Here is a 25,945-nt window from a genome sequence, read left to right as displayed (position 1 = left end):
GGGCTAAAAACTCAACCTCATTCACCCACATCATGCGGAAGAATTTCTCTAATAAATTATATTTAATATAATACTGATCAACAAAATTAAAATAAAAAGAAACAGAAAATGTAACTTTCTGTTGGTGTACTTTATGTCATCCTATTTCTAGAGGTTCTGCAGCTGAAGCATTAATCTGTCTCCATTACGTCCATTTTCAGCCAATATTTAGCGAAGCACTTGCCCATCAAGCACACGGTTTGCTTTAAAAAGTCACTATTAAAACTAAACGACAAAATAAGTTCGATACGTTTTACGTCCGCAGGAGGCCTTTATTGTACGGCTGTGCTTGCGGATCACCTGCCTTTCTACACCTGCGCCACTTCCTCGGCACGTTTGCCGTTAAAGCCCAGCTGCTGAATAGGGGCGTTTTCCACATCATTTCTCACAGAAGCACAGCAGAATTCATCTTTTGCCTCGCTGTAGCGGTGGAACAAGAAAAATAATTTGGTTGACTTGCAACAGATTGTCTCGGGCAAAAGGTCTCGCCCTTGAGCGGCTCTCAATTAAAGCCAGGAAATCGGAGTTTGGACTGGGAGCGAAAACTAAAACCATGACAATTCTTGACAACATTCACACTGTAAAACCCTAAAAACACTTTGGTTACTTCCTACGCTTCCACTAGAAAACACAGGACGGTGGGGCAGTTTTAACAGTCTGGCTGCTGTATGATGCTATAAAACGGTCAACCAACTCAAAAGAAAAAGTAAAATCAAATCAAGTGAGTAAAGATGCAGCCCATAGCAGGGCGATGGGGCGACCTCTTTCACCGTTTGGCACACAGCATACCTTGGTCTAGGAGGAAACAATTTGGTTCGTTGTGCTACGGCCATTTACAGTACTCCTTTATTGGGTTTAACCTGAAAGCGGACTATTGCTGCAGATATTGCTTGCTACATCATGAGCCACAGTTTCATGGAACACCTTGACCGTCAAAATGGAACAGGACACCAGCGATTTGGCTAAAATACATGTGTGGTTTTTTGTTTAAAGCTGGGATCTCAGATATGTAAATATCATCTAATAAAATGACACAGCAACACCCAACACACTTGTGTGCGACGTTCTCATATCGGCGCGAACCCTGGTTCGCGCCGTCAGCCTCGTGGTCGTGAAACAAGCAAGCTACAAGAACGTAAGTGGCTACCATATACAGCATCGCTCAGAATTTTGCCAGCTTGTTGTGGGCGGGGCTCGTATCATTTCGTCCACCAGTCCAAAACGGCGCGACTACGGCCGGGGTTTTCGCGTCAGAGGAGAGCGAGAAGACGAGTCGTGATTCATGATGGCCAACATTCGCAGCGCTCAGACACTACTCGGCCGGGGACACCAGCAATTTTACCCATACTTCCGAAAGTTCGAAGTACGCATGGGGCTGATGCCGAGACGGAGGAGAGGAAGAGCTGAGACGGCAAAACGGTGTATGGCATCACGGAAAGAACTTAAAGCTCTTGGCTTCGAGGGCCATTTCTGTGGAGAGGAGATCAGCTGCCACGAGGTCTCGTTGCCAATGTGCGAGAACATATGGAGCACTACAGGAAAGGGGGACAGCGCACCTCCTCCGAAGCTTCACACACCACGAGGTCGCCGATAACCTTGCTGGTGTGTTCTGAAAGGCTCTCCTGTGAGCTACGGCTTTTGGAAGCGGAACCCAGGAGGAAGAGTCTCCTTTTTTGAGCATCGACACACAGTTTGTCACTTTGATACCTCTGCATGCAGTAAGTTTTTTTTTTATAAACCAAATTTTAAAAAAAAAAAAAATTAAAAAAAAAATTGTTTCAACAACTGTCAGATTAAAGTACCAAAAACTCCTGTTCAGTTTGCTTTTCTTCTCATTTTCCAAGGGTCAAAAAAAAATGTGCTCTCCAGGTCAGCACTACAGCCCCTGCACTGCAGTGAAATGAGTCATTTTTAGAACCAAAGAGATAAAATCATGAAATACGGTTTTACTGTAGTTTTAGTGGCTAAAATGTCGAAAGCTACCGAAGAAAGGTCCGCTGTCCCTTTACACATCAGACATGAACAATCAAAACTGACGAAGAATCGGCCAGCACGAGAAATGAATAATGCCCAGGTACCCGATATAGGCAGTATTCTACAACTGTATACACTTATTTACAGGATTTTTTTTTTGTTTTTGTTTTTTTTTTTACAACATAAAATGGTAGCACTTCCTAAAAAATTTTGGAACTTTTTTCACCCCCAAAAATGTCTTAGTCATAAAAGTCAACTTACATTAAAATATATCTACTACAAGACAACACAACTAACAAAATATATAATAAAACTGATATACGTAGAAAAATCTGAGGTATTTCTGGTCTGAGGTGGTCTGTGGTCATGAACCATCTTTTTTTAGTGTTATATTCTTTTCCATCACATGTGTGTTTTGTCTGTTGTACACTGGAAGCCTTGTTTCTATTCAGATTCACGTCTGCATTTTAAATGCTTGTTTTTACCGAGTGGCCCATCTTACAAACAAAAGAATATATATATAAATACATATTCATCTTTGAGTTGATACAGCAGCATTTCTAACATTCACTGTTGTGGTATGGCATATTTTATGCTTTTGCGCCAGATTTAAGACAAAAAACCGATACTTCTGGATTTTTCCTCTCCTCTCCAGCCCTGCACCCCCACCCCCCATCAACACTAGATGAGTTCTGATTCCCAGTTGTATTCATGCTTTCCCTAACATAACACCAACCCCAAGGTCTACGTTAGAGGGTGTGCGTGTGTGTTTGTGCGCGTGTCGCACGCAACAGTACAAATGGACTCGAGTGAAGACGAACTCCCTGCGGTCCTTTGTAACGTTTGCGGATACACACAGGCTCTTCAGAGGCCTGAATCTGGCCTCCGTTTGGGGGAAATCACTAGATCCAGAGTTCCTCTCGCCCAGGAAGAATGCTTATTAAATTAAGGGGATTGGCGGGGGGGGGGGGCAAGGAGGGACATGAACGTTTATTGGACAGCTAATTCAGTCTACCATATAATACTTTTCCATGGGCTAAAGTCTAAATAGACCCTTGCACACTCCCTGTCTTTCTCACACACACACACACACACACACACACCAACATATATCCAAAAATATGCACACGTGCATACACACACACACACACACACACACACACACACACACTCTCACTCCTAAGGATGTATGTCATTTTATCATTAGCTTGTCTGGGTACCCAGCATCAGTCCAAGTGACTTAGAAGAGGTCCGACACCCCCGACATCCCCCAGCACGCCGCCCACAATCGCCTACCCTTCCCTCCACGGACAGTCTGGCTCTCTCCTTAAACTGATTGCCACTGACAACATCCCAGCTCAAAAGCTCCGTTCCATGAGACAGTTACCTGAGAAGAAGTTCCAAACCTAACAAAAAAAAAAAAAAAAAAAAAAAAAAAAAAAAAAAAAAAAAGCCCCAAAGTTTTTTTTGTCCAGTTGCTGCAAAGTCGATATCTCAAAAATCATCCCGCGTTTTCTTTTCCTTCACCCGTTCTCAAAATTGCTTAACGACCTTGTTGAAGATACAGCCTGCTAACATGTATTTCTTCTTTAAAAAATTTAAAAAAAAAAAAAAAAGAAAAGCAATGAGTCCCGTTCCATTTGCCTTCGCCTTGTGTTCCAGTGACACCCGTTAGTTCCGTAAAAGACACGTTGACCATTATTTTGTTAAGCCACTCGCTTTGAGCAAAAGGGGGGAAACTGAGTTATAAGAACATTTCCCACCTGGAGGAAGGTAAATTGTAACAGTCTTAAGGTTCCTCCAAGGGATTTGCAGCAGTGTTTTATTGTCCAGGATGGAGAGATGGTTTGCGGTTGGTATGGTTGCTTTCCCACAGGCAGCCCTGTCTAATTAGACAGAAACAATAAGAGGAATAATAAAAGTCAAACTAATTAAATAAAAATAGATGAGGTACCTGCACCTTTTTCAGCATTCATAAGTCGGCACCTGAATGCCCTTGAGATGCGAGTTCTGCTTGTTTTTGTATTTTTTTTCTTTCTTTCTCAATTGTGTAAAAATACAGTAGAGAAGTGTGCTGGTAATATTGATCTAACCAAACGAAATAAAAAATAAAAAATAAAAAACTTCAGGAAAAATAGCAGCTGCATTCATGTTTCATAGTTTGTTGAGATCCACTGAGTCTGGAAAGACGAGGGTTTGTCGTTTGTGTGTTTTTCTCGTGGTTGGTTTTTTCTTGCCCTCTCGCGACGATCGACTCAGATACTGGACTCTTTGGATGGCAAGTCCACATTGGTGACGGAGGTCACCATAGAGACCAAACAGTCTGAGGTAGGGCCGTTGGTCTGCCTGCTGATCTGAGCGATGCGCTCCTCCACGCAGCCGGCCGACAGGCGGGCCTCCGCGTCGTGGTCCCAGCACTCCTCGATGGTCTCACACATCTGGTCCAAGCCCTGGGGAACCCAGAGGAAACACCTGTTACACCTGCCCATCCGCAGGGGGACACCTTAGGCTACTGGCTGAACAAGGGGGAAAAAAAATGCGTTCGTATATCGAATGTGTCTCACATTGGGCAAATCCTTTACGCTTCAGGACTTGGGGACAAGGGCATAGGGTTGCCCTGCTACAAAGCGAGGTGAAGCAGCAGCAGCACAGAAAGTAAAAAGCACAGCAGGCAGACACTCACGGGGTGTTTCAACCAACAGTCCTTGAGGACCGGCCTCATCTTTTTGTGGACGACGACTTCCTGCAGGTCCTCCAGGGATGGGTGTTGTCCCACTTCCTCTTCGAATGGCAACATGTACTCGTCGACTGGACCTGAAGGATGGGACGCGCATGTTCACATCCGCCGCACACAAAGGTGACGCGCTCGTGCCGGTGTCCAGGAAACCGCCCGCAGATCTACAGACAACGTTGTTTTACGGAGAAGGCCGAGTGCTCACCGTCTGCAGCCTTGCAGCGCGATGCCAGCTCCCACAGCACCAGGCCCATGGCGTACATGTCTATCCTCAGGAAGGCATCTCTCTGGAAGTTGATGGCCCCTTCCAGGACCTCAGGGGCCATGTACCTCCTGGTGCCCACCTGGACAGAGGGCCTAGGTTGAAACCGCGCAAACGCCAAACCTTGTTCCTCACAAAAAAATAAAAATAAAAACCCCACCCAGTTGAAGGAGGGCACCTACCTGACCGTGCATGTCTCCTGGGGGTTTGCCTGGCTCAAAGCGTACGGCGAGGCCAAAGTCCCCGATGACCGCCGACAGGTCGTTCCTGAGCATCACATTCTTACTCTTGAAGTCCCTGTTACACAGTGGCGGGGGGGGAGGAGAGAAGGAGAAAGTGGTCAAGGACAAAGCCTTGTGACCTGAACGATACAACCGTAAGAGCCTCTGCTGTGGTGCGTTTGAGCAAGACATTAAACTGTGATTTTACTGCAGTAAAATTCTAATCTGTACCAACAAGTACTGTGAACTGTTTCGCAGTGTTCAGTAAGACATTGTCATTATTCTTCATAACAACATTGTTTGACCAACAGCGGAGGCCAAGAGGTGGAGAAATAGTTACAGCCTTCATCTTGCATTCAAAAGACCCAGGCTCAACTGCCTACTCCTGCAGTACTACACTTTAGCAAGGTAATAACCCTGAATACAGTAAAAAAAAAAAAAAAAAAAAAAAAAATTACCCAGCTGTATAAATGGATACATCATTGTAAAAAACATCTAAATAGAAAAACAAGAGAAGTACATTGTTCCGTACATCATCTTTCTCATTTACATTTTAGTGGCCGAAGTTTGATTTTTTGCTTCTTCTTTTTCAGCCCAGGTATAATGCAGTAGCACAGAGCGTGCGCGCGCACACACGCACACGCACACACACACACTCTCTCTCTCTCTCTCTCTCACTCATTCCCCACCAGGTGGCAGTGTGCAGCTACACTCAATGCCACAGAGAACAATGGGCTGCAACAAACAATCCTTAAGGAGAGAAGATGCTCTCCAAGGTTCAATTTGGCAGTTTAAAATGTACCACACTGCACTGTACCATGTTATACAGGCCCTTGGAGTAACATAAGCAGACAGAACCAGTGCACATATGCAGCAGATTGGAGGATTACACTTTCCAATCCCTGGTGTGACATTGCCACTAAAACCATTAGAGAAGTACCCAACTTAAAAGTCCCGAGCAAAAGCCCTGCTTCGTATTAAGTGGATGCAAGACGCGGCGTACCATGCCGGCGTTTCCTGAGCCCATGGACAGAATTGACTGCTAAACGTGAAGGGAGCAGCTACATGTTCTCAAGTTGCCTACCTGTGTGCAATGGCTGGCTTGGGCCCTTCACCCTTGCACCGCGGTACGTCCTCGTGCAGGTAGGCGAGTCCGCGGGACATGGTCACCGCGATGTGGCACAGTTCATTCCAGGTCACTGTGTTGCCCTTCAGGTAATCGGACAGGGAGCCCTGCACACAAAGAACACAAGGTGAAACATGGTAACGACGACAACGGTTTATCTCCTAAATTCTCTTCTGCAGAAAAAGGTGGGAAATATGTATAAAAGCAATGTTTTCAACATGTAGTATTGTTCTCCCCTCTAAAACAGTAAACTGCCACTCCCAGTTAGTCATTAAATGCTCATACATGTACATTACTCTCCATTTGGCTTTGCTGAGCTCTGGAGCCACACATGTAAATCGGGGTACAAGCTGGACACGTTTACATTTATTCATTTATCTGACGTTTTTCTCCAAAGCAACTTAGTTATTTACCCATTTATACAGCTGGGTAATTTTACTGGAGCAATTAAGGGTAAGTACCTTGCTCAAGGGTACTACAGCTGGAGGTGGGATTCAAACCTGCAAGCTTTGGGTCCAAAGGCAGCTGCTGTAGCCAGTATGCTACCAGCTGCCCCCAACACACACAGAACACACCCCTTCACACACTGCCAGTCTCAGAGCTGTGCTCGACACCCAGCGAACCACAGGAAAACACACAAAGAGCAGAGGGAGAGTTGGGTCGCAGCTCTAATTTCCTCCTCTCCTTTTCCCATCTTTAACTGCAGCCCAGAGCCCACAACTCAGATGCAACTGAAAATCGGTACTGCGGCACATGAAGTAAAAACACGACTAGGGTGAAGGCAGCGGGTCGACCCGTCTCGGTCTCCTGACCTTCTCGTGGAACTCCGTGATGAGCCACAGCTCCGCCTCGGTGCCGGTGCCGCGTCTCTCGGCCGCTATGAAGCGCAGCAGGCTCTCGTGTTTCATCCCCGGGGTGCGGAAGATGTCCCGCTCGTTCTGCCACGACTGCTTGTCCTGCTCGTAGACGCATGTGGCGCCGATCAGGAAAGATGCACCTCGAACCTTCAACCAAGAGTCTGTCTGTCTTCACAGCTATGGCTAACTAGGCCCACTCTGACACTGCGCGTTTAAACTAACTGCACACATATTTCATTGATATTTATAAATTACCCTATTCCTCTGCGCGCGCGTGTGTGTGTGTGTGTGTGTGTGTGTAGGACAACATGACAGTCATGAACAACAGCGCACTGGTGTTGTGTGCTGAACAGATATTCTACCAAACATATGCCATTTTTCTGCAACAAACTGAAATTCTGGAATTGTGCAAAAAGACAAACTCGAACCACAGCCAGAGACCTGCAGCGGCGAGTGCTCTGACTCTGGACTTGCGGTAATTCTCGCTTCGTGTTCTAACCGTGACCGCACGTGTCGAGAAATATCGGCTGATGTTGGTGCACCGTCAGCAGAGTTGGGATAAATTTAATTCAAATTTGTCGCACACCTTATGGCTTGACAACATGAATTTCGACTTATAGGCGGAACAAGTGAAACGGAAGCACTGACCTGAACTGGGAAAATCTTGACAGCTACATATTCGTTGAGCAGCTGCGCCTTCCACACGCAGCCAAAGCGTCCCCTGGCCTTGATCTCCAGCAGCTGCAGGGGTTTGAGGCTCACCAGTGGTGAGGGTGGAGGTGGCCCTGGATCCTGGTAAATGCGGTGAAGGGTGGCTCAGAAACATTTGGCCACACTTTGACTTGTCTTTGTGGTGTATTATTTATAAAAGCACAAATGTTAATTAATTCTGACTGTCAATCACCACACAGCAGTGCCTAAAATGCAACAGTTAAAGACAAGAAATGAAAAAAAACTTCAAGCAGACAACTGATTTTTTTTCCCCCCACTTTTACAAATGCCCTAAGTGTAACCACTGTGAGCACACAGGCTAGTGTCACATTGTGAATTTTCTAAAATAAAAAAATATGTTGATGTTTTCCTTAAAAACATCACTTCATCATTGCATGGGGAAGCAACACCAACTCAATGTAAGAAGTCTTACCTATAGGGTAGAGTTAGAGCTACATCAACTATTAAACGTATGAAAGGACTTTCTACCTGGACTGATGTCCTTGTAATATATAAAGTTCAAAATTTCACAGCATGTTAATGATAATGTGAGTGTAATGGTTACGCTATTTCGCTTCTTGTTAATAAAAAAAGGACCAACCACTTTTAAATCTTGAAGCTACCCAGGTGCCCCGACAAAGTGCCTCTAATTAAGGTGTGTAGGTGCGCAGGATAATACCTCGCGATCTGGCGGCTGGCTGACGGACCCCAAAGCGGGACACCCCCTCTCCTCCAGAGAGCCGGGAAGCCAGCTCGGCCCTGGCCGCGTGCCATGTGTTTGAGTTAAATCCTATTATACTCTCATTATACTTTTATGTTCCCATTTGAAGGGTTCAAGAGTGGAAGTCCCATGTGTCACTAAAGGTTACGCTGAAAGCCACTCTTAATGTCCCTGTGTGACATATAACGGAAGGCTCTGCTCCGCCAACGAGGGGAAATAAAGAGGAAGCCGGCGCATCAATTGCTGCCTGCAACACCATTAGAATGATCAAAGGGAATCGTGCAGAAGGAGCAGACGAAGGAAGGAGGGTGTGAGCAGGTCTGCATGTTGAAGGACGCAAACGCTAACCTCTATGATGTCCACGTGGCCATATGGGGGCTTGCGGTGGCGGTACATCCAGAAGGCCAGGAGCAGGGCCATGGAGAGCACGGTGATTGGAAGCAGTGAATAGATCAGGACGCTGAGCAGGGAGGGTGTGGGCAGCGGAGGCTTGATCTTCACTGAGGAACAAGCAAGAGGAGCACAGTGACACCGGCCGTCAAGGAGCCGTGGCCTTAGGGGCCCCCCCAAAAGACGCCGTTTGACATCGCGACCCTTGAGCGAGCGACGGGTCGAAGCACGCGACTGACTTCTGCAGGATCTCAAACACGTCCCATTAATCAATAGCGCATCACGACCGTTTCTAACATTCATGACATTCTACAATTTTGAAACACTGCCGCGTGGAATGTGACACAAAGCAGCACGGAGCAAATCGTATCCAGGACAAAAACTGGAGAACGTTTGACTCTTCGTTATTACATTACATGCTATGATTCGAGACAGTAACATAAGAAACCTCTTGGGAAAGAGGAGGAAAAAAGTGCCAGTTTACAGTCCAGCAGCAGCCAGGTGCGAGACTGAAAAAGGGTCACTAACTCCATTATATTTGTGCCACAATGGAAACCTACTTTACTTTTAATGCGAGTCTCAGATAACTGATTCCAGCACCTCCAGGCTTTTCTTCACTTTTAAGATCTCCACAGAAACTTCATACACTTTTCCGAGCTTCATTTCACCTCTACTTTTTATAACTAACCATTTTTCTCCAATCCACTGAAATTATATTAATCTTATCAAGAGATTCATCTTAGTCAAAGTTGCATAATAAGGAAAGAAATGGACTCCAGCCACGAATGAAGATGGTTGCGTCTCCGGCGCGCCGACTGTGACGCTGTGTGAGATCCAGCTCGGGCTGCAGCGCTTACAGGTTATTCTGCCGGAAGCTGCGTGGTGGCACTCACCTGGTGGCCCGCTCACATCGGGCACGTGAGTGAAGCGCTCGTTGCAGTAGTTGCCCTCGCAACAGCAGAAGAACACCTGGGGGTTCTCCTCGGTGGCCACGCACTCCTGCCTGCAGTCATGGAAAGGAAAACGGTCACAGTTGCAGAAGAAACAGGAAAGTTTTAAGAAAAGAAAAGAAAAAAAATTTAATTTAAATAATCAGTAACCGTGGGTAGCACGGCAGTAACACGGCAGTGACACAGCAGCCTGGTGCCAAACAGCTCCAGGGCTGTGGGTTCAAATCCAGCTCTGTCTGTCTGCTCTAACCGTGTTCGTGTGGGTTTCTTTCCACAGCCCAAAGACAAGCGTGAGGTGAAGAAGGCCATGTTAAACCCTGCTCGCACCCTCACTTTCTATGAAAGCCATGGCTTCAGGGTAAAGAACAGGGCTCAAAGGACCGCAATAATAACCAAGGCTCACAGGTGTGCATTTACATTTATTCATTTAACTGAAGCTTCTCTCCAAAGCGACTTGCAATACTAACATACCTACAATTATTTACCCATTTATACATCTGGTAATTCTGCTGGAGTACTTTAGGGTAAGTACCTTGCTCAAGGGTACTACAGCTGGAGATTGGATTCAAACCTGCGAACTTTGGGTCCAAAGGCAGCAGCTCTAAGCACTACGCTACCAGCTGTCCACGTGCACAGAAATGTTATGAAATTGCTACATGGAAGGAACCCCTTGCATCTCAGACCTCCAATTACATTCTAAATAAACCATCATCCAGCTAAGGATATTTCACAACCATCCTTCACTTTCCACCTGATTAACAGCTTCAATAAACTTGACTTTTAAATGGTCAACAAATAGTTGCACAGTGTTACTCTAAAATTTATGCGGAAGCCTTGTTTTACTAAATTTCACTAAATTACCCCAATACAGGGGGCGTGGTGGCGCAGTGGGTTGGACCGGGTCCTGCTCTCTGGTGGGTCTGGGGTTCGAGTCCCGCTTGGGGTGCCTTGCGGCGGACTGGCGTCCCATCCTGGGTATGTCCCCTTCCCCTCCGGCCTTACACCCCGAGTTGCCGGGTAGGCTCCGGCTCCCCGCAACCCCATATGGGACAAGCGGTTCAGACAGTGTATGTGTGTGTGTGTGTACCCCAATACACCACGATAACTGTGCGCCCTTTAAAGAACACAGCTCTATACATTGTTTCCTTCGCTTCAGTTACACAACCTGTTACATAAAACATACACTTAGGGGATGTGGAACAGTCCTGCATCTATAAAATGTGACATCTAGTCTTTGGTTAGATTCCAAATGACGGGGGAGGTGGACACAGCCATATGGATCTTGTAGTTGAGGAAGAGAAGGTGCTGCAACGCTACCTGCTGAGCGCTGCTCCATTAGCAATAAGGCTGCATGCGGTGTATGATTAAAGTGACGCCGGGGCAGCACACGAGAGGCCCTTTCGAACACACACTTCCAGTGACCTTTCATCGAGTTCGCAGGGAAAGATCCCTAGCAACGTGCCATAGAAACATCTGGTGATGACAACGGCGACGACATCTGAGACACGCACAGACACGCACGCAAGTGCGGCTCCAGGCAGCCGAGCGTATAAACAAGGCTTCCAGATAAGTCGCTTAATTGAAGGGAGAGGGGGTGTAATGGGAAGCTTTGAGGGCGGAACTGTGCGTGTGTGTGTGCGTGCGTGTGTGTGCGCGCACGCGAGGGGCTGACCTGTCGTAGCAGTTGAAGTCATCGAGCCAGCAGCCCTTCCTCACGAGCTCGATGACACCCGAGTTGTTGCGCCACGAGGCGTAGCAATGCAGCCGCTTGTCCTTCTCGCCCTCGCAGCGCTCCAGGCCGCTCTGGTTCGTCTTGTCGATCTCCCAGTCGACGTTGTAGAAGACACACTCTCTGGTCTCGGCCTCCCCATGGCTCGGTCCTGGGAAAGAGGCGACGGTCAACTCGCACATCTAGGCATGTTGAAACATCGTGTTCCCAATGACTAGCACAACCACGTATCCAACAATGCCGGCAAATGTACGAAACCAACAGTGGAAGGTTTTGCTGACAACGACGTAACAGATGATGAATCCTGTACTCTGTACCACCCGGTAAAATAAGGACCCAATAAAAGGACTTGTGCAGTTCAACAAACATTCTTGTTTTCTAATCATGTCTCACAAAGAATTAAGAACTAAAATAAATAATAACGACAATAGTTTGGAAATAGAAAAATGTCTTCAGAAACAACTGTTATTAGAATTAAAGAAAGTGCTCTGCAAGCTTAGTCTCCTTGCTTCTCTCTTACAGCGAAAGCACCAGAGACCCTTGAGCTCCATAGGCCTCGATTTCTCAAACCGGTACAAGCAGAGTAAAAATGGACCCCTGCGGACGTTCCGGCGCTCTCCGGCCGGTCTGAGAAGCCATTACTTGCGAGTGGGCCTCTCTCCGAGATGTGCCATTAACCACAATTCAAGACAGAGAGCGGCAGCGAGAACATCAGGGCACTTGCTCGATGAGAGCAAACCGAAGCCACAGAACACCTCCCGGAGAGCCGAAATTGGTCATCGAGCCACTTTTCCCCACTTCAACAAAAACAGCACTTAGAACGGATTTTAATAAATACATGAAACCGAGCTGGGATGGAAACCGCCGTCCTCTCTCTCTCTCTCTCTCTCTCTCTCTCTCTCTGACACACACACACACACACACACACACACACACACACACACACTATGAGCTCCTTTCACTAAGCAAAAGGCTGAGATTACAGCAGCTTCAGAAAAACCAAGGCAGGCAGATGCCCAGGGCTCCAAACAGCAGTCAACCTGACAATTAAAAAAAGGTCCACAGAGAGATGTTTACAATACTTTGTTTAAACGGAGCCCTTCAGATATTTACCATTCTAGATTATTCCTACGTTGAGAGGCAGAGCCTGGAAATTTACATGTGGCAAAAGTTCAAATAAAAGCGATAGCTTTCAATTACAAAGTATTCACAAGCAGTATCTTGCTGACACCAAACAGTGGAACATGCAGCTGAACAAAGCGGGAAAAAAAATAGACAATCCCTTAACCGTAATCATAATTTCCGTGTACAGCACTAGACGGCAGTAAATGACAATTGTAATTTAGAGAGTGACTAATAATGTGCCTCCAGAAAAGTTGTTGGGGAGGGGGGAAAAAAAATCCTCCGTGAAGGCTCAATGTTTACTATATAGTGGAAATTTGGCAAATGTCGACTCAGCAGATGTTCTCGCAAGCCTGTGCATTACGGTTGCTAGGCAATGTGAAACATGGGAAAATGTGGCATCAAGTCAAAGACCCTTTTTGCCAACCTCGCACAGTAAACATACAACAATAGGGACCCGACTGCAACACAACCGCAGCCCATAATGATCAGCAGACCTCCAAGGACCTCTGCACTCCGACACCCTCACGCTTCTCCACGTCGGCTGCTTGGTATAAGACTGGTACCTAGTAACTGAATTCAAGGTCTTCCACGTGGATGCATCTAGAATTAACGAGAAAATTGTTGCATTAATTCGAGAGATTAAATCTATCTGTTCAAATCCCTGTGTGTTGAGGATTAGAAGGGCTGCTCACTGGAACAGCCACGATGGCTGGCAAAAATGGATCAAAACTGTACTTTTGAAATTTTACATCTTTGGTTAAGGGATCAGAATGAGTGAAGTATTAAAAAACCTCCAAAAAAAAGCACACCTTGTACATACCGAAAGCCTATGAACTATTTTTGTAAGGCTTTTCTGTGGTGGTAGAACCCTCATAACATACCAATTGTTCTATTTCTGGTTACTTTGAGAAAAAATGTACAAACCCCAAAATGTGGTTTACACATACACAATGTGCCCTGTATTAGCGGAAGTCACTTAAAACCACTCAGTGCGATTCATCTGTCCGTAGGGCCATCAGGGCTGAGGGGGGAGTGTTAGATAAAGTAAGGCTATTCCTCAATTATTTACCGAGCCTTTTATGAATGCAAATAATACAAGTACAAAACATGGGGCAGCTGCCTTTGGACGCAAAAGCTGCAGGTTTGAATCCCACCTCCAGCAAACAGCAAGTACCCTTGTACTTACCCTGAATTGCCCCAATTAAAATTACCCAGCTGTATAATGGGTAAACAATTGTAACTTAATACTGCCAGTTGCTTTGGAGAAAAGCGTCAGATAAATTAATTAATATAAATGTACTACGTTAACACAGTACGGCCACACAGCACACAATATAATACGGTACTACCTGCAACAATGTGCTGCTCTCCTTTAAGAAAAAGAGATGCATGAAACCAGAGAAAAGGTGTCATCAGAACAAAAAAGGGTTAACCCTCACACACAAACAGATGCAACATCTCACTTTCACACTTCTGGCATCACTGATGCTTCTGCTGAATAACTGCCGATTTATTCAAAAACGCATGTTTTCGCACAACGACAGTAGAAGGAGAACGACATTTACATGTTCACGTCCTCTGGAAATCCGCACACTGTCGTCACCGGCCTGACATTTTAAACGTACACACACCTACATCTAAATACATTTCCTTCAAACGACATATGGAGATTGGGATCCACAGGTATAAAAAAAAAAAAAAAAAAATCACTTCCTTTTTTATTATTTCCCAACCAGCCCTTTTTCCTATCTTAATTAGCATAATTAGCAGTCAATTACCATCACCATTAAAACAGATGCATTTCCTGAAAAGTACATTGTTAAAGTGCGGCATGTCCTGAACGCAAGGCAAAAAGTCATTTAATGTACTTTATCACTGTTTGAAAATGTCAAGCATCAAAATAAGAGAGCCAGATAATTAATTACTTAATTAAAGAGGATGTAGAAAAGGCTTGCAAGCACATGGAGCTGGTTGGGAACAAAATTTTAATCTCTTTATATCTTAAAGTCAATGTAAGACCTCTACTTGGGAGATGTACAAGACATATCAATAAGATATTTATTGTTTCCAAAATCTAACAACTAGTCCCAAGATGGAACAAAGACTGTCTGATGTGTCAGATGAATCTTCCCCCTTCTTCTAAAGGCATGAATTCCTCAAACACGCAACAAGAAGTAAAGGGATGGAAACATTAGGCAAACTTCTGTTCGTCTGTTGATCACGCCATACGCCCAGGTTACTTCCATGTACCTGACGTGCGGCACCTTCGCTTTGGCACAAGAGACGAACACAGAACGTACAACCCGTCATCACATCAGCGCTGCAGACTTCAGCCTGGCACAGCTTCATCGAAGCACTTCAGGCAGGTTAATGTAACTCAGCAGAAGGCCTCGATATCTGCTGGTAGGGAACAGCCGCGGGGCCTCGTGTCCTTAAGCGTTGCCTTTATAGCAAAGGCCGTTACGTAGGTCATTTGGTCGGTCATCAGCCACCTAACTGATTTAAAACTGAGGGAAATTTCCAGTAACACATCGCTGATTGTTGGTTGCATGTGTCTTCATTACAATTTCATTAGGGGCAGTCATCCAAACAGCAAAAACTGATGTAACAAAGACCTGATGTGTGGCACTTAGCCTCAGCCACACACATATGTAGAGTGAAGGTTTGGGGGGCGGTGGAGTCTCATGGAAATAATGGCTTTTTTTTTTTTTTATTTTACTTTTTGAATTATTGAATTTTTCAAGTGCCCAAAGCCAAGGCAGTAAAACATAGTTTACAAAGCAACCCCCCCTCCCATTTCTGCACTTCATCTCCTTCACAGTGTGTCCAAAAACATCCACTGTGTGCGGAAGGCATCAGAAGGCACCTTACCGAGCATCACGCTTCTCATCATTTTCCTGCCGGCCTCCAGGTTCTCGTTCTGCGGACCACACCGATGTTTGGTTTTTTTTTTTTTTAAATCCTGCATGCCAGTTCACAACTCTGAGAAAGTGGGGGCCTAAAGCATGTACGGAATACCATTACTTTCTAAACATGAAAAGAAATCACAAATCCAGAAGTTTTTTTTTTTTTTTTTTTTTGCAGGTCGCTGCCTTTTAAAAAAAAGTCACTGGGCAGCATACAGCTTCTTACAAGAAGCTCACATTGAGCACTAAATGCCACCCCACCCCACCCCCTCCAGCAGGGCCAACAGCCCTCCAGGAGAACCCTAATTTGTGGGGAGTACAAAGCGACTGGGGGCACGGTGCTCAGCAACTCCCCATGCTGAGTGACGGGGCTAAGTCCTGATTATCAGCGGGCAACATCTGACGCCAGATCAGACCGGCTCAGCGGCGACCGCTCCCCCTGCCGCGTCGACAGTGGACCGCCCCACGAGAAAGGCACTCACTGGGGGGGGGTAGCTGTGGCATGTGGTCGTATCACTGTCAGCACACTGATTGTGTTAAAATCTCCAGAGCTGGACCAAAGGAAAAAAAAAAATCAGCACACGCAAAATTGCTTTGAACAAAAGCCCAATTTCCCTGTTGTTTTTGTACTAGGAACGCACACTGAAAAACACACTGCTGCTGACTTCTTTTAAAAAGTAAGAACAGGTCAGCCATAATGTCAACTTCCAGCCCCACTTTCTATAGTACCTTACGAAGTCCCTACTTTGACATTACCGATACTCTCGACCCTAGAAGTGAAATTTGCAAGGACTCGAGCACATCTACGAGCTCCGAAGGCTGGTGTTCCCAAAAGGCCACGTGCTAAAGTAACTCTTCTGAGAAACGATCGAGAGCTTGTGGCCAAGCGCCTCACCGCTTAGGACCACAACTGATCGCGGTTGTAGAAATTATTGGACCAGATACAAACTGAGGAATTGGGGAGAGTTGGTAACAGCGTACTCTAGTGATTACAGTCTCCGCTAGAAAATTCCTCACAACAATGAGAGCTGAACCTTCAGCACCTTGTTACAAAGGTATGACTAACACTTTAAAAGAACTGTAAGGTTGGTAAAGACAGGAAAACTGGGTTTTTTTTGGGTGAGCCAAACTTTTCTTTTTTTTTTTTTTTTTTTTTTAAAAACATCCCATATCGATTTTGTGAGCACGCATACCTTACCGCTAAGAAAATCGGAAAAATGCACCATTTACAAAGGATTTAGTTTGTAGAAAAAAAGATACCGAGCTAAGAAATTTCTAAAGCTTACACAACAATATAAAGCCAATTTAATATTGCAGGCAGTAATTTACCCTTGGCCCTGTTGAAATGACCTCCGGCTATCACCGTTTTGCTGTGTCATGAGGACAAAGTCATGAAAGTCGAGGTTCGTGTGCATGAGGCCGCAGACTGTACGACAGCTGAGCGTTTGGTCGGTCTGCTTTACCAGGTACACAACCACATGTTGGCACTTGGGATTCATTAAAACATAAACCCAGTTTTGAAGGGAAAGGTTTCAAAAATAATTGCGCTGCAATATCAGCATCAGTAGCCACTCATTAGTCAAATTTCACAATTAGTTAAATTCCATAATCCATCTGATACTCCAGGCCAAGTATTGACACGCTCGCTGTGGAGAACGGGCCTCCCGGGAATCGCCTTCGCAATTTACCACCAACCCCCCAAACCTTCCTTCATGACTGGACTGTATTTTTGGCCGGAGAAATTGAGGTTAGATCTCAGCAGCCACTGGTGGACCATTCACCATCACTTTAGGACATGACAGTGATGCCCTTTGGAGTGTGAGATGCCCCAGAGCATTTTCTCTGAACGCATCATGTAAAGAAAGCACTTCTCATTAGTGCTTTTCAAATCAGGATGCCTGGAATTGCAGCATTCACATGTCATGTCTAGGCTTATATCGCCTTTAATCCCGCATCTCAAATTTAATGGTATTTTATTTTTTACTGTGGTTTTGGCCCCGTTTCAAATCAAACGTTTATTTTCGTGATATTAAGTTCAGCAGAACACAAATTATGCTTAACGTCGAATAAGAAGGGAAATGAAGTTGAAAGCCAAGAGAATTTTCACTAACAAGATGCTAAGGCTCTCCATCCAGATGTCAAAAACATAAATCATCAGGCATATGTGTCCTCATGTTGAAAGTATGCCCATATTCCTAAACACTGAGATTACGAATATGGCTACAAGCGCTAAGGGTGACAGGAACAAACCAAGCAACAAGGTGGTGTAAGATGCTAATAAAGCATTCGCAGCAGTAGTCCTTTACAGGAAACTGACCAAAAATACAAATCTCAGCAATGAGACCGATTCGGAATTCAAAGCATTCCTGATCTTAGTGTTCCGTTAAAGGTCCATTCTAGCGTTTGCCCTCAGTCCTGCCAAGTGTCCGAGCTCCACCCTTCCGTGCTCCGTCAACGGAAGACGAGAGACCGTCCTCCGAGAGCACGGCGTCGAGCCGCGTTGCCACTTTGCTTCGCTGAGATCGAGCCAGCGGGCACGAGCCAACTCCTCTTCCTGCTACGATGCTCCCACGCTGCCCTGTCAAAGCGACTGTGAACTCCAGTGTTGTTCTTGGCAAATGGTATACCTGCACTGCTGCCTCTTCTCATTAACATAAAAAACACTAGAGCGCTCACTTACCCTACCTAAGCATACCAAGAAACGACCGCGCGCCAGCAGCCCTCGTCTTCAAACGGCAAAGAACACCGCTGGGTCGCAAGGCGTCGCGTGACCGCCCGAGGTCGAAAAGCACGTTCGTTCGTACGTAAGGTAGCTATTTCGGACTAGCAACGGACAAGCGCAGCAGCGCACAAGATCGTGTTGCTTCTCATCTAAATGGAGTAATGGCAAAGGAGTGCACATAAGGGTCATGAAGTTGAAAGGAGCACATTGCTGCATCCAGAGGAACACTGATAAATATTAATATTGTACTTAAGTATTTATATCAGTTCACACAGAGCTATTTGCTCTTTTTGTGCTGTCAGACTCTCTGCTGAATTCTCTTCAAACTAGCAAGCGGCCTTAAAATATCTCAAAGCTCCATCAACTGCAAGAAGGGTCACTGTGCTTCAGGACTGTTTGCTAATCAAGCAAGGCGTCAATTACGCGAAAAACGGGTCAGTTGAGCTGCTCAAAACAACGCTCATTTGGCTCGACTACAAAATTAGAATTAATATGGGTGTGACGCAAAGCTAATTGAAAATAACTACTGGTGCTGTTGCTCTTTCACCCGGCACGGTTGCCAAGCATGAAAGAGAAGGGGGATTCAAGATTAGGAGTTGTGAATATCATGCAGAAACCATATCAGAATGTAATAAAATATTTTTGGAGCACATATGAAAACCACAGCTGCTTTCCCTCGTAACAAAGACACGTAGGCAAAAACGTTCGTCCTGCAAAAAGGCAAACGGTCGCTATTCATTACGATGGCAAGACGCAGCTTAAGTTACCAAATTCCCCCGTCGAATCTTGAGGTTTGGCTGCATTGTAAATGGTTTCTGAAACAGACGACCGATGGGTCCTGCAAAATATTGTAAGGCATCTCTACAGCTGCAGAAAAACCTAGAAAGCCTGACAGCAAATAAGAACTACACGTTATCTGAACCGATCAAATAAGATATTTGCTTTCGTTTGCAATTCAATCCATCTGCTGTTTCCACTATTGAAAAGATGCTACAGTGGCTCAACTGTTACATTGGAGTAACCGAAAACACTGCATCTTTAAAGCAATGAGAGGTTTTGGAGGGAAACTTACCTTTTCAAACAAACATTCTCAAAAAACCTACTATGTATTATTTCCAAATAAGACACTGCCAGATTGTTTGTTTACATTTTTGGCTGGTGCTTTTCTCCAACACAACCTGCAGTGTTATACTACATATCATGACTTACCCTTTCATGGCAGGTGGGTCATTTTTTTACTGGAGTAATTTAGGGTGCCTTGCGCAAGGGTACTACCACAGCAAGTGGGATTTGAACCTGAGTGTATTTAGTGCAGAGCAGCAGCTCTAACATATATACACAACCTGACACTACAGACTCCTGGGCTCAACTTTACACCTTATACCTAAAGCAATTACATTTCATCATTTGGCCTTTTAAAACTATGTTCAAATATAAAACAAATGAAAACACCTAGAATGTATTCAGGTGCTGTTTAGAGGTACAACTAAAACGGATTAAACGGTTTGTTGCAGCTGTCGTTCAAGGCATCTTTAAAATAAGAAATTCATACAGGCTTCCACATTTTGAAACCAGGTCATACAAAAGGAACATTTGACCATCTGCAATCTACCGGAAAAAAAAATTTAGTGAAGGCAATGGGCTACCAAAAAAAAAATCCACAAATGTTTTTACCACCTTAGAATATGCAATGCAGTGTCAGCCAGAGATCGAACGAGTGTCTGAACTGTCTGAGGGAAACTCATTACTTGAGGGACATGCCTGCAGTGTGAACAACAATGTGGTCAACTATTCACATGTCAAGGTCTCCATCCAGCTACGAGTGTAAGAGTTTTACATCACAGCTCACAAAAACCTGATTTTCACATGCTTCTCAGTTGACCGGATCCACCAGGGTACACAAATAGACCTTTGGAACATTCTGAGAAAGCAGTGTGCCATTGTAACAGAAACAGTCTTGTTTGTTTTAGGAGATGGAGCATTGCAGTCACTGCAGACTACACTTCAGAGAAACAAGTCAGGCAATGTTCTTAACATGTGTAAGCGGTCACCATCAAGTGACGACCAAGTTCTCAAGAGAGCTTGTATGGATCCATAGATCTTATGTGCTTACTGCAGCTCCTAAAAGGACAAGGGAATGACCAAAGCGGGGCACAAAGAGCAATGGCATCTTCTTTCTATGCCAGGAAAAATTAAGAAATAAAATATTCAAATGATTCCTTTTCGTTTGAAATGCATAAATTCCTCTGTGGACTGAGATACCCAGAGCGAAGAATCCAAAAAAAAAAAAAAAAAGAATCCCTACGGCAGTTCACTCTTCACCCAACCTGAAATATTGCTCCAGCACATGACCTATGAACCTGTGCTCGCAGGCTACTGCCGACCAAATTTATGGTAAAGAGCCAAAAAGCCTGGAAACTCGCTCAGCATTCCTTGTGTTACCCTACAAAACTTGGCTCCATTCTAATGTATAAGTCCAATGTACCCCTAGGCAGTACAAGAATTTACCAAACATTACTGCTGTCTTTCAGATGGAGGTATCTGCACATAACTTATAAATACATATTATAATGCCAATTACATAACTATGATTACTGTACATAATCTATGCAGTTTTACTACAGGTGTCTTTTATAGCAATTTCTGATTCTAGGCTAAATTTGACTGCGTTTGAACAGTGACAGATCCCAGAATCGGGTGCGATTTTGACAATTACAGTTTTCACCATGTCTTACGCATTTGAATTTTAAAATAAACACAATCATTCAGGTTCATAAAGTTATGAATGAATGAATGACTGTCAAGAAATGCCCCGGTTTCCTTTCTAGGACCCTATTACGTGGCGCTGGTAACTGCACAGTTACACTTGGTTGGCACCTCTGCAATACGATGTAATTAAAGGATGTCCTTTGCCTTCTCTCTGCCTGCGGATGATCCCGGAAACGTTTCCATAACTACAGGTTAATTGCTCCATGCCCCACGTTGTGAAAAACCAAAATGTGACACCGAGAAAGAGAGAGATGCACTTTGAACAACAAGGAAAAATTAAAAACAAAAGCAACGTTTGCCGCAGTATTCAAAAACTTGACTTCCGGGTTGACAGCAGTAACGTAGCTAGAAAGCATCAAATATACAGAGCGCGGCACTGTAAGTCATCTTCCGATCTCAGTGTTGTGCTCCAGTACCACAAAAAACTAGGAGCACCAGGCTCAGCAGGAGCATTACTGCGTGCCTCTTGAAGACTACCGCTGGAATGATATTCCGAGTGTTCCCTGACAAAGCAATTAAACCATGTTCAAACTGAGTATGGTTTTTGACAAATTTAACATCACTCCGCTTAAAGGAGCTCCTCAAATCCTGGCAAGCTTGTGTTGGAAGCAGCTCTCCAGAAACAGCAACCATATGCAATTCTGGGAAAAGAATTAGCAATTAAGGGCTCGACTGAATCGATCGATTCCCTCATTTAGCTGAGGTAGTAGCACATCCACATCTGCCGCGGACCCTCGGAAAAAGGTCTGAGGAAGCCTCCTCCGACAGCTTGGAAAGCTCTCATCCAAAGGTAGGAAACAGCAGGGAAAAAGACCTGAACGATGAGCAATATGACAGGATCCCATCGCTGGATGGCGAATCGCTGACAAAACGTCCACAGAGCAAGCAGCCAGGACCTCACTCTGCGCTCTCTTTACTAGAGTAACTCCCAAACGCTCCGTTGGCTCGGCGCAGACCAGCTCTCGGCAGGACGCCAGCTGGACTCCGACAGAGGCCACGCCTACGCTCCCGCACCCCCATTCACACTCCGTCTCATCCGCCACTATTTATAGGGCCTGGCACGCAACCAACCACAACTCAACCGCATAACCATGTCATACACAAAATGTAGGGGGGGGGAAAAAAAAAAAAAACCACTATAACTACACACTTCAAATGATTCTGTTTTGGATGGGTTGTGCCAAAAAGTGAGTCAAGGAGGGAGGAATGTGAGGTCAAGCTGGGTGTGTGTGTGTGTGTGTGTAGCTGAGCAATAGACACATTGATACTCCAGCATCATAACACGGCCACTCAGCAACTCCATTTCATCTACAACACGACTCTTTCTCTTAAAGTCTCCATTTGTTTCCGACACCGCTGTCTTAATGAGAGCTGCTACAAATTTTTACCGTGCGCAAAAAAAAAAAAAAAAAAAAAAAAATCCCACTATGCTGTTCAAATCCAATGAAATAAAACCACATCTACATCTAACTTTGAGTCTCAGGCCTGTTTGGCCCAACTAGGAACAACGCACCTCATTTTGTTCCCAGAAAAATTGACACGACGGGGCTCTAGCTACCACATCCATAGAAAACTATCTTTTTTAACTGACACACTCCAGCCCTTTGTTTACTTACATTACATTTAGACACTTTTCTCCAAAGCGACTTCCAATGAACTCTATGTAGTGTTATCAGCCCACACACACTATTCACCACAGTGACTTACACTGCTACACTACTTACACTGGGACACTCATCCATACATCAGTGGAACACACACTCTCTCTGTTACTCACACATTATGGTTGAACCTGAATAGTATGTCTTTGGAGTGTGGGAGGAAACCAGAGCACCCAGAGGAAAACCAGACACGGGGAGAACATGCAAACTCCACAGAGACTGAGTGAGGATCAAACCCACATCCTCTCATACCACCCAGGCGCTGTGAGACAGCAGCGCTACTCGTTATGCCACCGTGCCGCCACTTCCTGTACAGGAGACCAGCAAGTAACTACTACTATATCCTGCCTGCTGCTCCTGAAGATAGAGGGTAAAATACAGTTATTTTGTTATACTTAAAAGCCATAAAATAGTTCTATGCAAAGCCTCCAACTAGTTAACAAGACAGTAAATTAATGTCGTTTTTAGACATTCTCGTTTCAGAAATAGGCATTTGTAACTCCTTGAAAAACTGACTCCAGAACACGGCTACAAAAAATAAAAAAATGGCCCAAACATGAAAAAGGAGACGTTCCCCTTTACCATAACACTTGGCAGGGACTAAATACCTGAAAGCAGTGACAATGTGACGGTGCGCTCTCAATGAAAAGTAATCAATCTCTGAAATGGAATCGCTCCATTGTCTGAAGGCACCAAGCAGATTCTAAACAATGACAAGAACAGCAGATGTGGGCGACTCCATCTTCCTAAAACCAGACCAAGAAAATTAGGTATGAATTTTAATTAAGTCCAGTTCTTAAATAAATTAAATTCTGTGTTTGATTCCCCATTATTTCTTGTTGTAATAAAACTGAAAAGGACCAAGCGTGAGAAAGTGTATGAAAGCCTACCGAAACACATTTAGGTTATGTGATCGGTGCAAAAAAAGAAAAAAATCATTTATATACATTATACATGCCAACTGCACCTCCCCCCCCCCCAAAAGCCTTAATGTTTTAATGTTCAACAGCAGCATCACTCAACATTTCTATTACTGAACATGCTAACAGTTTATTTAATCTTAAAATATACTTGAACATAAGACGACAGAAACATGCAAGGGAAAATTGGATTTAAAAACAGAAGTACATTTACCCAGGCCAACATTGTTCTAGTAAAGCATCCAAATACATGAATGATTCAGCCAATATGTAACATATTGCAGGGTTTACTAAGATCTTAACTAAAATGAAATGTTTAGCTTTAGAAGTCCTCTAAAAATTGGGGGCTTAAGGAAGAAAAGGACTGAAAAGTGCTACTGCCCATTGGCAAAATGACAGCCATTGCTCATTCTGCGGTTGACAGGCATAATGGGGTCTCGGCGGGTTACCATGACAAAGGAGGGTGGCTATCCCACGCCTCTGCACCATCAACTGCCCCGTCAGCTCGGGCAAAAGGTCTTATTTTCAGCTCACGGACACCATCGGCCCCTCTCTCAAAAGGCCCTGCTGAATGGGCGAGGAGCCCATTGTCCACGGGGCCGGACCTCGTCTCTCATTAGAATCACATTAATTCCAGGGCATTATTTTCCGTAAACAAAATGGTGGGAAGATTCATAAATATGTGTATGTCGTCAGCTACTCTATCTTAAAAATAAATAAAGATTTAAAAAGCAAAAAAAAAAAAAATCCTCATTCCAGCAAAGGGCAAGAAATGTGCGTGTACCCAAGCTGTGCTTTAGATGCTCCATAAATGTTGCCACTGACAGCCAAAGTTCAACTTCAAAATGACAAGTTGGGTCCCATGTGCTACCCAGAGAGTCCATAACATATACATTCATATTTACTCGTTTTGCAGATGCATAATTCTAAGTTACAGCAGCACAAAGATTTGGACGTTATTTACGTTCATTTCAGTGCGACGCAATCACTCTCCATTAAATACTGAACACGAATCGGAGGCTCAGAGTTACAAACAGGTACTTGTCTGCATCTTACACGTCACCGTATACCTATAAGGGAGCGGCACAGAAATCTAGAACAGTCATGGGAGGCGGCGGCGTATCTGGTGGCCACTGGTGACAGCTGGAGTAGAGCAGACGAGGGTCACAAGAGGAGCGCCAGGTCACACCTCCACTGACAGAGGAGAGATCGTTAACACCCCATCCCTCCATCTGGAAGTTGAATTTGAGGGGGGCGCAAAAATGGCATCTGCCGCATGGCAGCCTCAAAAAAGAGGCAACACAAGAGGAATGGGGAGGACAAGGGGCATGGGCTTGGGGGCGGGGCAATATGAACAGCAGATGGAGCGCTACAAGCTCCTCCCTACGACCCATCCACCCCCACAATCACGGGGGAACCCGTGGTAGACCTGCGGCCGTCGGCCCGGAACCGTCAAAACCTCTGCGACGGCCTACGCCATTAGGACGCCTTCTCATTAGCGGAAATCACGAATACCCCCCTTGGCCACTCGAGGAAGAAAGGATTAGTCGGCACATTCCACCGAGAGCGATTTGCAGAGCAAACTCCGGGTTAATGCCTAATTAAGAGATACTCTACATTGACAACCATATCTGAGAAGTTTTCGCGATGACAGGTGCAAAAGGAGCACCTGAATGCGACGGCAGCCGTGCAAGAAGGACATTCCCCATTATAAGAGCAGGAGAGCTACAACCTGCATGAACTCCGCTAAGTTTACACAACTGGCCAAAACGTACACGGTGAGCGCATGTGCCGTGAACGAGCCCGGACACGTTACAACCGCTGCGGTCTATGGAAACGACAAATCAAAACAGCGACGTTGTCGTCAGCCGAGAAATAAACGTGAACAAGTATTAAAGAGTGTAAATGGTGGCAAATGAGAGATGTAAGAGAGAAATGTCCAGTTCAGCCCGGTTGTCCTGACTGGCATAGTGAGTGGACGTAGTGAAGGTAACCGCATCAAGTATACGGCCCTAGGTTAGCACCCTTTTCGTTGACTCGAGTGTGAGGGAGGGGAAAATAACCACCATCCCCCACCGCGACCCAGGCCTGTGGTTCCACAAACAGAACCCTGTGACCTGACATACCT

At 45.1% G+C, this 25,945-nt stretch overlaps 1 protein-coding gene across 1 annotated transcript in view; it reads right to left on the bottom strand.

Annotated features, from left to right (window-relative positions):
- Positions 1-4,092: 4,092 nt before the first annotated feature.
- acvr2ba (activin A receptor type 2Ba) overlaps positions 4,093-25,945 on the bottom strand; it is a 33,086-nt gene continuing 11,233 nt past the window's right edge. The window contains exons 2-11 of the mRNA XM_018741689.1: positions 11,658-11,865; positions 9,929-10,038; positions 8,994-9,145; positions 7,862-8,005; positions 7,169-7,312; positions 6,315-6,463; positions 5,192-5,306; positions 4,953-5,091; positions 4,697-4,827; positions 4,093-4,463 (exon numbers count right to left, since the gene is read on the bottom strand). Coding sequence (XP_018597205.1) covers positions 4,269-4,463; positions 4,697-4,827; positions 4,953-5,091; positions 5,192-5,306; positions 6,315-6,463; positions 7,169-7,312; positions 7,862-8,005; positions 8,994-9,145; positions 9,929-10,038; positions 11,658-11,865 — 1,487 coding nt within the window. The 3' untranslated portion in view covers positions 4,093-4,268. The remainder of the gene's footprint in view (positions 4,464-4,696; positions 4,828-4,952; positions 5,092-5,191; positions 5,307-6,314; positions 6,464-7,168; positions 7,313-7,861; positions 8,006-8,993; positions 9,146-9,928; positions 10,039-11,657; positions 11,866-25,945) is intronic.

The sequence above is a fragment of the Scleropages formosus genome, chromosome 7, assembly GCF_900964775.1.
Source record: "Scleropages formosus chromosome 7, fSclFor1.1, whole genome shotgun sequence".
In the NCBI taxonomy this organism is placed as follows: domain Eukaryota; kingdom Metazoa; phylum Chordata; class Actinopteri; order Osteoglossiformes; family Osteoglossidae; genus Scleropages; species Scleropages formosus.
This window is presented reverse-complemented; position numbering and strand designations above follow the sequence as displayed.